Raw genomic sequence first — 13,614 nt, 5'->3', positions numbered from 1 at the left:
GCATTGAAAGGGGTTAGGTTTGCCTAATAAGCGTAGGTTAGTGCCTCTTGTTTTATATGACTGTGCACCTCTCCCAAGCTGGAGTGTGCATCAGAACCACCTATGGACATGATTAAAACTAGTCCCCCAGGCCCATTTTCGATCTAATACACCAGTATCTCCAGAACTGGGACCGGGGCATGATTTGTAAAGCCGTCTCGAGCACCCTGGATGTTCTCCACCAGGACTGCAATACCACTGCTCTCGTCTTGCTGTGAGCGTTCGTACATTGTTCAGCAGGTTGCCGAAGGAGAGAGAAACTGTAAAGGAGAAATGATCTTAATAGCTTCGTTTTACATTAATGGGTTTGCTTCTAAACTTTGCATTTATTTTCTTAGCTTAGGAAGAATTAAAAGAAAAAAAAGTATATTTAAATCCTATCAAAACAGCTACTTAAATTACTTCCAAAGTTGTTAAAAACGTAATTTTCCGTAATAACTTCTCAGGATTAACTTATTTGAGGATCTTAAGGTTGGACATTTGTATGTAACTGTTATATATAAAAAATCATTTTAGTAGAACTATTTGGGGCATTAGTTTATTTCCAGAGGTTATTTTCTATGGCATTCATTTATATTTTTTTCAATTTTAGCCACTGAAGAACAATAGCTATAGGATCAGTAAATCCCGATATGATTCAATAGACAGTTACTTATCTGAGTGTGGGGAGAAATACAATGACATTGACTTGACAATTGATAAAGAAATCTACGAACAGCTGCTGCAGGAAGGTGAGTAGCCACTCGTGTTCTCCAGATTTGATTGTACACCTTTAGTTCTTCAAAATTCTTTACAACTCTTTGCCGACCCCTGGTCTGGTTTCTGTTCCTGGTGTGAAGTCTAGAACTTGTCTTATTTGGCTGTCTGTTCCTAAAGTTTCAAGTTTCTAATTCTGAGATCTTCTTAGCTTTTAGCAAATTAACTTACTTTGGAGGTCTGTATCTAGGTCCACACCAGTGCCCCAACCAGGTATTGTGTAAGTAGCAAATAAAACTCTGGCATGTGCTCAGGGTCTGTAGAATAAAACCGTGGGTGACATACAGAGACCGAACTAACCAGCCATTTCCTAAGCTTCTCAATGCCCTCTCTTCACACCTGCTGAGCTGTCCTGTCTCCTGACTAGACTTAGACACGGTGGAGCCTACAGCTTTGATGGGAGTCCTGTGTAATCTCTTGACAGGCATTGATCATCTCCTGGCCCAGCATGTCGCTCATCTCTTCATCAGAGACCCACTGACTCTATTCGAAGAGAAAATACACTTGGATGATGCCAATGAATCGGACCATTTTGAGGTATCTCCTCTAATTTTGTTTTTTAATGTTTGTTTTTGGGAGAGAGACAGAGTGTGAGCAGGTGAGGGGCAGAGAGAGAGAGACACACACACGCACACGCACAGAATCTGAAGCAGGCTCTAGGATCTGAGCTGTCAGCACAGAGCCTGACATGGGGCTCGAACTATTGAACCACGAGATCATGACCTGAGCCGAAGTCAGATGCTTAACTGAACGAGCCATCCAGGCACCCCATCTCCTCTGTTTTAAATGCATTTCACTTCACTAACCAAGATGGAGGACATTTTCTGTACCTGTGTACAGCTAGTAATAGGAGAAATGTCCTATGCCTTTCATTATCTAGTGCAGTAAAGAATTAAGAAATTTTAAATTGGTTTAAAGTACCCTATTTTAGGATTCTGACTGGTTATATCTCTGGTTCTGCATTTTTTTCAATATTTTCTCTTGCTTGCATAAACGTGAAAAATTCAAACATGACACATGAAAAGATGGCTTCAGTTATTTCTGTGCTGCCAGCATATCCCAACTTTTGTTAAATGTTTGTTTACCTAACAGGTCACACACCAAGAAAATCTCAAATGGTATCTTTTTGTATTTGTAAATTAAAGAGTACTTGCTATTAACAGTGAATAATCATCCCTTAATAAAGACCAAACCATCTTAATATTTTACTGGACATATGGAAAATTGGTTTTATTTTCCGTTTGTTTGATTTTATATAGAACATTCAGTCCACAAATTGGCAGACAATGAGATTTAAGCCCCCTCCTCCAAACTCTGACATTGGATGGAGAGTAGAATTCCGACCCATGGAGGTAAGATACACATGGGCAGGAAGTGACTTAAATATACCCGTCCTCTGCCCATCACCCTTCTGATGCTCTTCTCAAAGGTTCTTGGAAGGACATTCAAATCAAGTTTGTGCTTGATAAAAGCAGGTCTAAAAGCTAAGGTGGATTGATTTCTGAGAAGAGACTGTGGGCAGAGGGCTTCAAGCCCTGGGTGGGGGAAGTCGGAGCTGGCTTGGGAATGACATGATCTGAGGAGGGGCCTGTAGGGAAGAGCATGTTTGTGTGGTTGGTCCATAACTTTTCTGGGTTCCTGCTTGTCTAGGTTCAGTTAACAGACTTTGAGAACTCTGCATATGTGGTATTTGTGGTGCTGCTTACAAGAGTGATCCTTTCATACAAACTGGATTTTCTCATTCCACTATCAAAGGTAAGAATGTGTTTGAGGGTAGTGATCAGTCTAGGTATCTATGGATTATTATCTATGGCTCGTTTACATATAATATTTTAAATCTGACCTTATTTCGAATTTTCACCATTTAGAATAAGATGCTTCTCCCTCCACCCTATTCTCTTTTCCTTTTAAACCTAAGCTTAGGCTGTAGATTTTGGTACTGCACTGGTGGAGATTCCTTGAAAACGAAGTGCTAACACTAGCTCCTTTGCCCATTTGAAAGAGATTTGGGGTTGCTTTTGAATAACCACTTTTATAGAGGCTTTCAATTCAGGGTGATGGTTAGAATCCACATATTGATTTCATTTTCCCCCAAATGCCACTTTGGTGACCATATTAAAACTGAGAGGGGAATGTATAACTGCAGGGAAGGGTCACGTCGGTGGAATCACTCTGGAGGTGTTTCTGGACAATGTAGATGGGACTATCAGAAAAACAACTAATAGTTAATCAGCTTCAGCCCAACAAAACCAAAAAAGGAGCTCTCTGGAAGCAGTTTCCCAGCAAAGCCTTGGAACAATTTCAGGCCATGAGGCAGCAGCTAACTAACTAGAGACCTTTGGTTCTGGGGCCACTTGGTCTCTGGCCACAGAAAGTGTCTGGGAAAGGTGGTTGGGCCCAGTGAGGGGTCTGCTGAGGTTTTATTTCCAGAGAAAGGAGAAGGATAGCAGCCCTGTCAGAGCAAGCATGGAAGGAAGAAATAAATGCCTAACTCAGCATCTGCTCCCACCTCACTGCCTACTCCCTCCATCAGGTGGGACTTGTCCCGCCCACACACCCTGAGGGAAGTTTGGCCATCAGCCTATCTCTGCCTGCTCTTAATGCCCAGGCCAAAAGTAAGCCACAGAATTGTGTGAGTCCATTTGCCCATATGGGTGTCCCTGCCAAGAGGGATCAGCCCATATAAGGAAAATTCCCTGTAAGCTACCCGCCTAAGCCTTTGTTAACAAGTATGAATAGATGTCTGAAAGTCCATAGAAAATGGGTAACTTTTAATAGCCTTAAAGGGCCCAGCTGGGTTTACAGAATGCCTTCTCCTCAGTGAACGAGTTAATTAAAGAAAAACGGAAGAATTCTTAAATGCTAATTAGTGCCCTTGAAAAAATTCTAGAGAAGAGTCATATGTGTAAAATAAACAAGAGTATGGACCAGGGAGCATTTGGAGAAGAGTTCTTAAAAAAAGCTACACTTTTAAAACTTCATATATTCACCAGTAGAGCCCATGTTACTGAAGATCCAAGTTAATGATTTGGGAAACCAAATTGAGATTTATCTCAGAATGACAGAGAAACGGAAATTATGGAAAAACTGAAACATGGAGAATTGATCTGGAAAGTTGAATGTTTGTAATACTTTAGGAGAGATGATCTGTATAAAAAATGGGATCCAGTAATCAGAGAAATAGAAATTTCTCTGACTGAAAGAGTCCATTAAGGGTGAAACAACTATTTAAAGAACCCAAATCTAGGAATTTCTGAATCCTAAAGAAGGACATCAACCATTTGAACAGGAGAGAGAATTCAGATTGGATAGCTACCAAGAGGAAAAGAAACTAGTTGATCTCCTTCCTCATCTACAACATCAAATGCTAAGAGATGGAGAAAAGTTCACAGAATCCATAGAGGTAAAGAAAACAGTTCTCTTCCCAAACTTCAAAATCCAGGCTATTCCTCAATAGATTATTAGAGCTAAAAGCATGCCAGAACTCTTACCAACTGAGGGGAAAGTGGAAGGAGATTTATAGTAGGTATCCTTTAATGCTTGATATTTAGAGAATTTCATAACAAAGCAAGAAAAACTAATAGTATAGAAGATTTTTTACTTCTAACCTGCTAGTTTAAAAGGATGGGAGAACGAAGAACTTCCCAGTGCTAATGAACAAAAATTTGGGGTGGGACTAACTACCTTGAGAGTGGTAAGACAGTATAGCCCAGAGAACATAAAATGATGAAAGTAAGATAAAAACAAATTTGAATAGACTATTCTACTAAAAAGCTAAAACAGATGATAGAAGGTAGCAGCATAATGGTGTAGGGTGTTTGCCTACCTAAAACAAGGACAAGTGTGGAAAACAAAGGGCTAGGTAATGACCTTTAAAGAGATAGCAGAAATAAGAAACTAATAACAAAATTTGAGAAGTATTAAATGAAATAGAGAAAGCAGTTTTCTGTATTCTTCCAAGATAATGTTAGATTTTTGTTGTTGTTGTTGTTGTTGTTGTTGTTGTTGTTGTTATTCCTTTAACTATAGCAGACATTTCTTAAGGAGCATAAAAGAATTTAAAGGCACTGTAGTGTGGTGTCTCTGATATGGCTGCATTATGAGCATTAAATTCATAAATCACTTGTATTCCTTACTGGCTTTTTAAGCTGAGCAAAGGTGCTACCATCACCGTGCCTCCATTTGCACGTGTAGAAGTGGGCTACATGTGTTGTAAGAACATGTGGGATTCATGGAGGTAAATCACTTAGAGTGCCTTGTCTGTTACTCAATAACTGACAGGCCATATGATCAGAGAATGAGAATAAAAGACTAAAGTAAACCTAAGCAGTCAAACTGAGAATCTGAGGTGCAATAGTACAGTATACTTGTAAGAGAAATTCAGAAAAGCAAAAATTAAAATAGTCCTTTGTGAACTTTGATCAAGGCTAAGAAAAAATTTTAGAAAAGAAAACCCATTCGTAGCCATGATGGAATTTTAGACTGTTATTTGGATATGTTTCTAGAAGTGTCTAGATTATTCAGAAGGTCATGTGTCTTAAACATGACAATGGAAATTGAGTATGGGAGACAGGCTCAGTAATCAAAGACTTGGCACTATCCATCCTAGTTCAACAAGACCCTTTAACTTGTACATGTTAAGATTCTCCTAAAATTTCATTATGGGAAAAAGTACTACTTTAAAAGCTCTACTTTAAGGGTCTTAAAAAGTCATTGGAAAAATAAAGAATTGACAATAAAGATGTTTTTGTACGTGGAGACAAATGAAAATGAAATTACACAATGGTCCAAATTTGGGGGACAGAGTGAAAAAGCAGTTCTAAGAAGGAAATTCACAGCAATGCAGGCAGGCCTACCTCAAGAAACAAAAATTTCAAAGAGCCTTACATCTAAATGGCCTAGAAAAAAGGAGAACAAAGCCCAAAGTTAGAAGGAGGAAGGAGCAGAGCAGAAATAAATGGACACTAAAAAAGTAGAAAAGATCAATGAAACAAGAACTGGTTCTTCGAAAAAATAAATGAAATTTAAACACCTTTAGATTCCTCAAGAAAAAGGACACAAGTAAGTAAAATAGAAAATGAGAAGTAACAGCTGACATCACAGAAAGGACTATGAGAGACTACTACAGAAAATTACATGCCAACAAATTGGACAACCAAGAAGAAATGGGATACATTCCTAGAAACAGAATCTTCCAAAACTCTATCAGGAAGAGCTAGAAAATGTGAACAGACCAAATACTACTAATGACGTTGAATTGGTAATACAAAAACTCAGAAGTCCAGGACCAGATGGATTTACAGGTGAATTCTACCAAACATTTAAGGAAGAGTTCATACTTGTTCTCCTCAAACTGTTCCAAAAAATAGAAGAGGAAGGAGAGCTTCCAAATACATTATACTATCAAAACCAGGTGAAGATACTGTAGGCTCATACCTTTTGATGAACAAAATCCGAAAGTTCTCAACAAAATATTAGCAAATTATATTCAACAATGTATTGAAAGGATCATTCACCACAGTCAAGTGAGATTTATTCTGGGGATGCAGGCTGGTTCAGTAGTTGCAAATTAATGTGATAGACCACATTAACAGAGAACAATAAAAATCATTATTTTAGTAGATGCAGGAAAAAAACATTGGACAAAATTCAACATCCATTCATGAACACTCCCAGTAAAGTGGGTTGAGGGCGAACATACCTCAACATAGTAAAGGCCATGTATGGAAAATCCACAGCTAATATCTTGGTTGGTGATGAAAAATTGAGAGCTTTTCTTCTAAGATCAGGAACAAGACCTAGTTAACATAGTCCTGGAAGTCCTCCTAGTCCTAATAGTTGACAAGAAAAAGAAATCAAAGGCATTTGAATTGGTAATGAATAAGTAAAACTCATTATTTGCAGATGACATGATACTATGTAGAAAACTCTAAAGAGCCCACCAGAAAAACCTATATGAAATAATAAATGATTTCAGTAAAGCTGCAGGATACAAAGTCTGTTGCATTTCTATACACTAATAACCAAGTAGCAGAAAGAAAACAATTTTATATTCAGTTAAACCAAAAAAAAAAAAAAAAAAAAAATACCTAGAAATAAACTTAGCCAAGGAGGTGAAAAACCTACACTCTTGATGGAAGAAATTGAAGATGACACTAAGAAATGGAAAGACATACCAGGCTTATGGACTGGAAGAATATTGTTAAAATATCTCTACTACCCATAGCAACCTGCAGATTCAATAAACCCCTATCAAAATACCAACAGTATTTTTCATAGAACTAGAATAACCCTAGAATTGTATGGAACCAAACCAAACCAAAAAAAAAAAACAAAAACAAAACAAGTTCCCCCAAATAGCCAAAGCAGTCTTGAGAAAGCAAAGCTGGAGGTAACACAATCCCAGATTCCAAGATGACATACTACAAAGCTAGTGTAATTGAAACAGTAAGGTATACTGGCCCAAAAATAGACATATAGGTGAATGGAACAGAATAGAGAGGTCCAAAATAAACCCATTCTTATGCAATCTATGACAAAAAAGGAGACAAGAATATACAGGAAAAGGCAGTCTTCTCAACAAACGGTGTTGGGAAAACTGGACTTTCTTACCCCATACACAAAAATCAGCTCAACAAGGATTAAAGACCTAAATGTGAGACCTGAAACCATAAAACTCAGAAGAAAGCATAAGTATCAATCTTTGACATGTACTGTTAGCAATATTTGTCTAGATTTGTCTCCTCTGGCAAAGAAAAGCCAAAGACAATTATTGGGACTACCTCAAAATAAAAAGCTTTTGCATAGAAAAAAAAAAATCATCAGCAAAACAAAAAGGCAACCTACTGAATAGGGGAATATATCTGCAAATGATATATGTGATAAGGGTTTAATATCCAAAATATATTTAAAAATCTCACCAAAAGAGGGGTGCCTGGGTGGCTCAGTTGGTTAAAGTGTCTGACTCTTGATTTTTTGCTTAGGTTGTGATCTCACAGTTCATGGGATCGAGCCCCACATCAGGCTCTGTGCTGACAGTGCAGAGCCTGCTTGGGATTCTCTCTCTCTCCCTCTCACCCTGCCTCTCCTGCTTGCGTGCGCTCTTCCTTGCTCTCTTTCAAGATAAATAAACTTAAAAAGAAAAAAAAAAAAAACTTCACCAAAAAGAAAAAAAAAAAAACACCCACTTCAAATCTATCTGATTAAAAAATGGACAGAGGACCTGAATAGATATCTTTCCAAAGAAGACATACAGATGGCCAACAGACATGAAAAATTCTTCAGCATCACTAATTATCAGGGAAATACAGCTCAAAACCACAATGAGATACCACTTTACACCTGTCAAATGGCTAGAATTAAAAAGACAAGAAATAATGTTGGCAAGGATGTGGAGAAAAAGGAACCCTTGTGCACTCTTGGTGGGAATGCAAATTGGTGCAGCCACTATGGAAAACAGTATGGAGGTTCCTCAAAAAATTAAAAATAGAATTACCATATGATTCGGTTAATTCAACTGTTGGGTATTTACCCAAAGAACATGAAAATATTAATTCAAAAAGATACGTACCCCTACTGTGTTTATTGCAGTATTATTTACAGTAGCCAAGATACAGATGCAATTCAAGTGCCCGTCAATAGATGGATTAAAGATGTGGTATATACATATACAATGGAATATTGCTCAGCCATAAAAAAGAATGAGGTCTTGCCATTTGCAACAATGTGGATGGACCTAGAGAGTATTATCCCTAAATCAGAGAAAGACAAATACCTTATGATTTCACTTCTGTGTGGAATCTAAAAAAGAAAAATGAACAAAAAACAGACCCATAAATACAGAGAACAAACTGATGGTTGCCAAAGGGGAGGGAGTGGGGAAGTGAGTAAATGGGGAAGGACAGGGGGAGGTATAGGCTCCAGTTATGGGATAAGTCACCGGGATGAAAGATAGAAGCATAGGGAATATAGTCAATGATACTGTAATAGTATCATATGGTGACAGACGGGAGCTATACTTGCAGTGAACACAGCACAACAGTTGTTGAATCACTGTGTTGTACACTGGAAACTAACATAACATTATGTGTCACCGATGCTTTGATAGAAAATAAAGACACTAATACTCGGGACCCATAGTCAAAAGCTCCGATTTAACAGGTCGTGTGTGTGGCCTGGGCATACCACATGACCTAGCAGTCTTCTGGGTATGTACTTCTTAAAAAAAATATTGGGGCTCATGAATAGTTGATGTGGCCAGAACTACCGGATTGGACCCTCTCTTCTTAGAGAGGTTCTAAACATACTGGTGACCCTCTGTTCTTAGAGGACTAATCTTATTCCAGATCTGACTACCTATCAACTCTTTTCCTTTCCTCACCAGTGAGGAAAGCAAAACCCTAGTGGTAGGGAAGGCATAGCACTGAGCCAGAAGTTCTCTGGGTTCTTTGCTTTTTGTAACCCTGGCATCTTGTGTGAGTCACTGTGCTGGGTGAAGAGAACCCACCACCTGCCCTCCACAGATTTCTTACAAGGTTCAGTCACAAAGGTATTTTGAAATGCAGACAGCCTATGTGAATGTAAGTTTTTGTTGTGATTTTTTTTTAAAGTAAACTTCTCTTAAAGTTTTCTCATTCTTACTAAAAAGCACATACTAATCTGTGTTGGAATGACCCAGGCCCTACAAAAAAGTGAAGTCTCTTGTTCCAACCAGTAAGCATTGAAGTGAAAGTAGAATTCTGAGGGGGTGAGTCTTAATTGCAAAAGCAAGGAAGGCACCACACCTTCTCTGTTGGATGGAGAATGTTCTGATGTAGCCATGATTATTTTTCTCCCTTAGGTTGATGAAAACATGAAAGTTGCACAGAAACGAGATGCTGTCTTGCGGGGAATGTTTTATTTCAGGAAAGATATTTGCAAAGGTATTCATTCTCTTGGATTTCTAGGGTCACTCATTTTATTTTTATTTTCTAAGTGTTTATCTTGAGAGAAGTGGTGTAGGCACGTGCCAGCCAGGGAGGGGCAAACAGAGGGGGAGAGAGAATCCCAAGCTGGCCCTGGGCTGTTAGCACAGAGTCCCAACACGGGGCTCGATCCCATGAACCCTGAGATCATGACCTGCGCTAAAATCAAGAGTCGGATGTTGACCCTACTGAGCCAGCCAGGCACCCCAGGGTCACTCACTCTAGGCTTTCACAAGCCCCTAAAGCTCCTCCATCCTTTCATCTGGCAGGTGGGAACACTGTGGTGGATGGCTACGGGAAGGCCCAGAACACCTCGGAACTGACCACGGAGGACTACACCCTGATGAGCATAGACACCATCATCAACGGGAAGGTAGAGGCCCTGCCCATTGCACCTCACCACCTGCACCAGTGGACAGGGCACTAATTATGTGTCCCGCTTCTCCTAGGAGGGTGTGTTTCCTGGGCTGATCCCGATTCTGAACTCTTACCTTGAAAACATGGAGGTGGATGTGGACACTAGATGTAGTATTCTGAACTACTTAAAGCTAATTAAGAAGAGAGCATCTGGTATGGTATCCTTTGCTTTTGTTTGAAATCTTAATGGAGGCAGAATCTCACAATCTTACAATATTGTTTCTTAATGTAGTCTTTTCAAATATACCATATTTTATCAGTGTATTTTTCACATTGAGGTCTCTGCAGTAGGAGACACCTTATAATCATTGACATTTTAATTATAAGAACTTTTTTGTCTTACCAGTTCATAAAGCAGTGGTGCATCTTTAAGTTGATGGCATCTTGGACAATGAAATACAGTATCTAAATTGACTTTTAGTCATTTATGGGAAGCTGTATTTGTTGGACATCATCATCAACAGCTCTATAGGGCTAAGTAACTCTAGGTTAAATAAGTGACAGCCACGATGTCTGCTTCTTCAGCCACCTTGCATACAGTGAGCACCCCAGAATCCTCTTTTTTGTTTTGAGATCACATTGACCAACCATGCCTACCAAAGGCCCAGCACAAGGGAACTGTCAGCTGTGAATAAGAGTAACAATGTCATCTACATTTCACTTGAGGCTTCCATAAACTTCCTGGAGTCTCAAAGGATACACCCTCCAAAGATGGTGTATCTGCCAATCTCTCCCTTCATTCTTAACTATTCCTTATTTTTTTCACCTCTTTGATCAAAGATCAAAGTTCTGGGAACTCCATACCCTACAGTGCCTGCATCAGTCGCAGCTCTTCAGCTCAACAGGAGGACATGTGCTCCAGTACATGTGTTCGTTCCCTTTTTTGATTTCTTTCCAGTTTTTTTTTGAGGAATAATGGACATGGATCCCTGTGTGAGTTTAAGGTACACAGCATGACGGCTTGATTTACATATATTGTGAAATGATTACCACCCTAGTTAAGACCATCTTCTCGTATAGACAGAATAAAAAGGAAATGTCCCCTTGCCTGAGAACTTCGATCTGCTCACTCCCCAGCTTGTCTGTCACACAGCAGGCAGCGTTAGCTCTAGTCCTCGTCTTTGTGACATGCTAGTGGCTCCCCATTTCTGAAGAGGTGGCTGTGTCCCCAACTGGGTGCGTCTAACCTTGGGACGCATGTGTTTCTAGTTACCTGCCTGCAACCTAAAATTCTTCCCCTGGAGTAATTCTTCTGGAAAACCTTTCTCCCCACCCTCTGGTGGGTACACCAGGAGGTCATACTGATTTTTCTTCAGGATTGTGTTTATGCTGGTCACTAAGTGGCAAGTTACAAAACAAAACAAAACAAAACAAACACACTTCTCTTAACTTATGTTGTCTTAATTTTTTTCCCCTAGGAGAACTAATGACAGTTGCCAGATGGATGAGAGAGTTTATCTCCAACCATCCTGACTATAAGCGAGACAGTGTAATCACTGATGAAATGAACTATAGCCTCATCTTAAAGTGTAACCAAATTGCAGACGAATTGTGTGAGTGCCCGGAGTTACTTGGACCAGCGTTTAGGAAAGTGAAATACAGTGGAAGTAAAACGGACCCTTCCAACTGACATTCTGTAGAAGGAAAAACACGTTGTTTTATTGAAAAATGACCGCGTGATGCTCTGCCCGTGAGTGGTATGAAGACCAAGTTCCAGAACAGCCCTGTGTCTTGGGCCGCTCAGCCCGAAATGGATTTAGAGGCTTCCCTTCAGTAGGTAAATCTAGAGTTTATACAGTGTACGTGTACATAGTAAAGTATTTTTATGATTAACAACGTATTTTAATAACCTTGTATCTAAAGTCACTGTGAACTGGCTTGTACATTTTCTTACTCTGGAACACCTACTGACTAAACAGTTTTGTAAATGTAACGTACTGGTGACTGTACTATACCTGCATTCCAGAGTTGAAGGCGTTTACTGTAAATTTTTGGTTTTTTTAAAGCCTTTACCAGGGACCTGATTCACTGAAATTTATCACTTCATTTTAAAAACAGGTGGCCTTGTGAATTCTCTGAGTCGTCTCCTTTGTTGTATAGTTAAAATCACTATCGAATCCATTGAAATGCTTCAAGGGTAATCTATGTTTCTTTTATAATTGGAATAGTTAACAGGTTGGTCACCCTCCCTCAAGCTTTCACCTCTAAATAAAGTCCATTGAACTGAAGGTACTTTTTTTTCTTTAAATTTTCTGATTTAGGCATTAGGAGACTGGTATCCCTAGTTCACCTGTGGTGATTAGGGAAAGTGATTTTGTTTGTTTTTTAAAGGGCAGAATTGTTTGTCCTCCTGTACACACCAAGAGTAATGTCAGCAATGGCACCAGCCCTTGTGTTGTGGCCCATGGGGATTCAGATTGCTGCTATCTACTTAAATTTTCAAACCAAATGCAGTTTCTGAAGTTTTTGTTCTGTTACTCTTTCTCTGGTTTCCAGTAAGCATATTGACATTCTTCCAAAAACCATTCTAGATTTTACCAAGGGAATATTCTACATAATGCTTATCTTCTCTGTGAAAATCATAAATGAATCATGATGTGCACTAAGTTTTGTGAATCAGGACCCTACATGTTTAATTGTAAATAATTTAAGTTTACACAATTGTCATTAGTGCATTCTGTTAAAGGTTTTTTTCCCCAATTAGTTAAGTCCTAACTGCTTCTGAAATAACTATGTATAGTAGATGATGCAAACCTTTATAGGCCTAAACACTTAAACTGTAATGCTAATTTTAACAAATCGCGATAAAGCTGCTTCAGCTAAGCCTGTGTATGTATAAATACTAGGGTTTGTGCTATGTTTCATACGTGTATTTTGGAGGATTAAAGAATGCCTGTTTTTTCATTTGCAGTTTGCTTGTGTAAATCAGGATGTAAAAAGGCAGATGAACTAAATGTGGTATGAGGAAATAAAACATGGAATTAGCATTCTGAAAACTCTTGAATGTGTGAGTTCCACAACTAACTGCAGCATGATGGGGATCAGAATTAGCCCAGATATCTGTGACGGTTACTTGTTTCAGTCCTCAGATGTCTTTAGAAAGAAGCCTGCTCTCAAAGCAGGTGCCTTCTCTCCCTTAGTGGCTGTCAGCCCCTAGGGGCAGGGGAGGGACTTGCTCAATGGCTGAAAGAACCACTGGAAGCGGCTTTCAGGCTGGTCACACGGAGCAATACTGGGTCACCTAGGTGCTGTGGGCACTCGAAGCTGGAGACCAAGGACTGAGTCAGTAAGCCCGACCGGGAGCTGTAGTCAACTCGTATCTTTGGATCAGCATCTCTCTCCTACCCCAGCCCCTTGTAATGTAATAATGTCCTTCATCTGGTCAGTTCACTTTTCTCACTGATGACTTTATCTGAATGACTCTAGGGCAGGACTCGTC

General features: G+C 39.3%; 1 protein-coding gene across 11 annotated transcripts in view; it reads left to right on the top strand.

The window, feature by feature from the left end:
- GCLC (glutamate-cysteine ligase catalytic subunit) overlaps nucleotides 1–13,171 on the top strand; it is a 59,341-nt gene extending 46,170 nt beyond the window's left edge. For 7 of the 11 annotated variants that reach the window (XM_042939061.1, XM_042939064.1, XM_042939060.1 and 4 more), the window contains 8 exons: nucleotides 632–770; nucleotides 1,220–1,332; nucleotides 2,055–2,147; nucleotides 2,446–2,550; nucleotides 9,635–9,716; nucleotides 10,028–10,131; nucleotides 10,208–10,328; nucleotides 11,594–13,171. In XM_042939061.1, coding sequence (XP_042794995.1) covers nucleotides 632–770; nucleotides 1,220–1,332; nucleotides 2,055–2,147; nucleotides 2,446–2,550; nucleotides 9,635–9,716; nucleotides 10,028–10,131; nucleotides 10,208–10,328; nucleotides 11,594–11,805 — 969 coding nt within the window. In that variant the 3' untranslated portion in view covers nucleotides 11,806–13,171. The remainder of the gene's footprint in view (nucleotides 1–631; nucleotides 771–1,219; nucleotides 1,333–2,054; nucleotides 2,148–2,445; nucleotides 2,551–9,634; nucleotides 9,717–10,027; nucleotides 10,132–10,207; nucleotides 10,329–11,593) is intronic. The other 4 variants (XR_006202651.1, XR_006202650.1, XR_006202649.1 and 1 more) reach the window with 4 other exon arrangements.
- The last annotated feature ends 443 nt before the right edge of the window (nucleotides 13,172–13,614 follow it).

Source organism: Panthera leo, chromosome B2 (assembly GCF_018350215.1).
Source record: "Panthera leo isolate Ple1 chromosome B2, P.leo_Ple1_pat1.1, whole genome shotgun sequence".
Taxonomy (NCBI): Eukaryota; Metazoa; Chordata; class Mammalia; order Carnivora; family Felidae; genus Panthera; species Panthera leo.
Note: the sequence above shows the minus strand (reverse complement) of the source record. Positions and strands in the feature narration are given on the sequence as shown.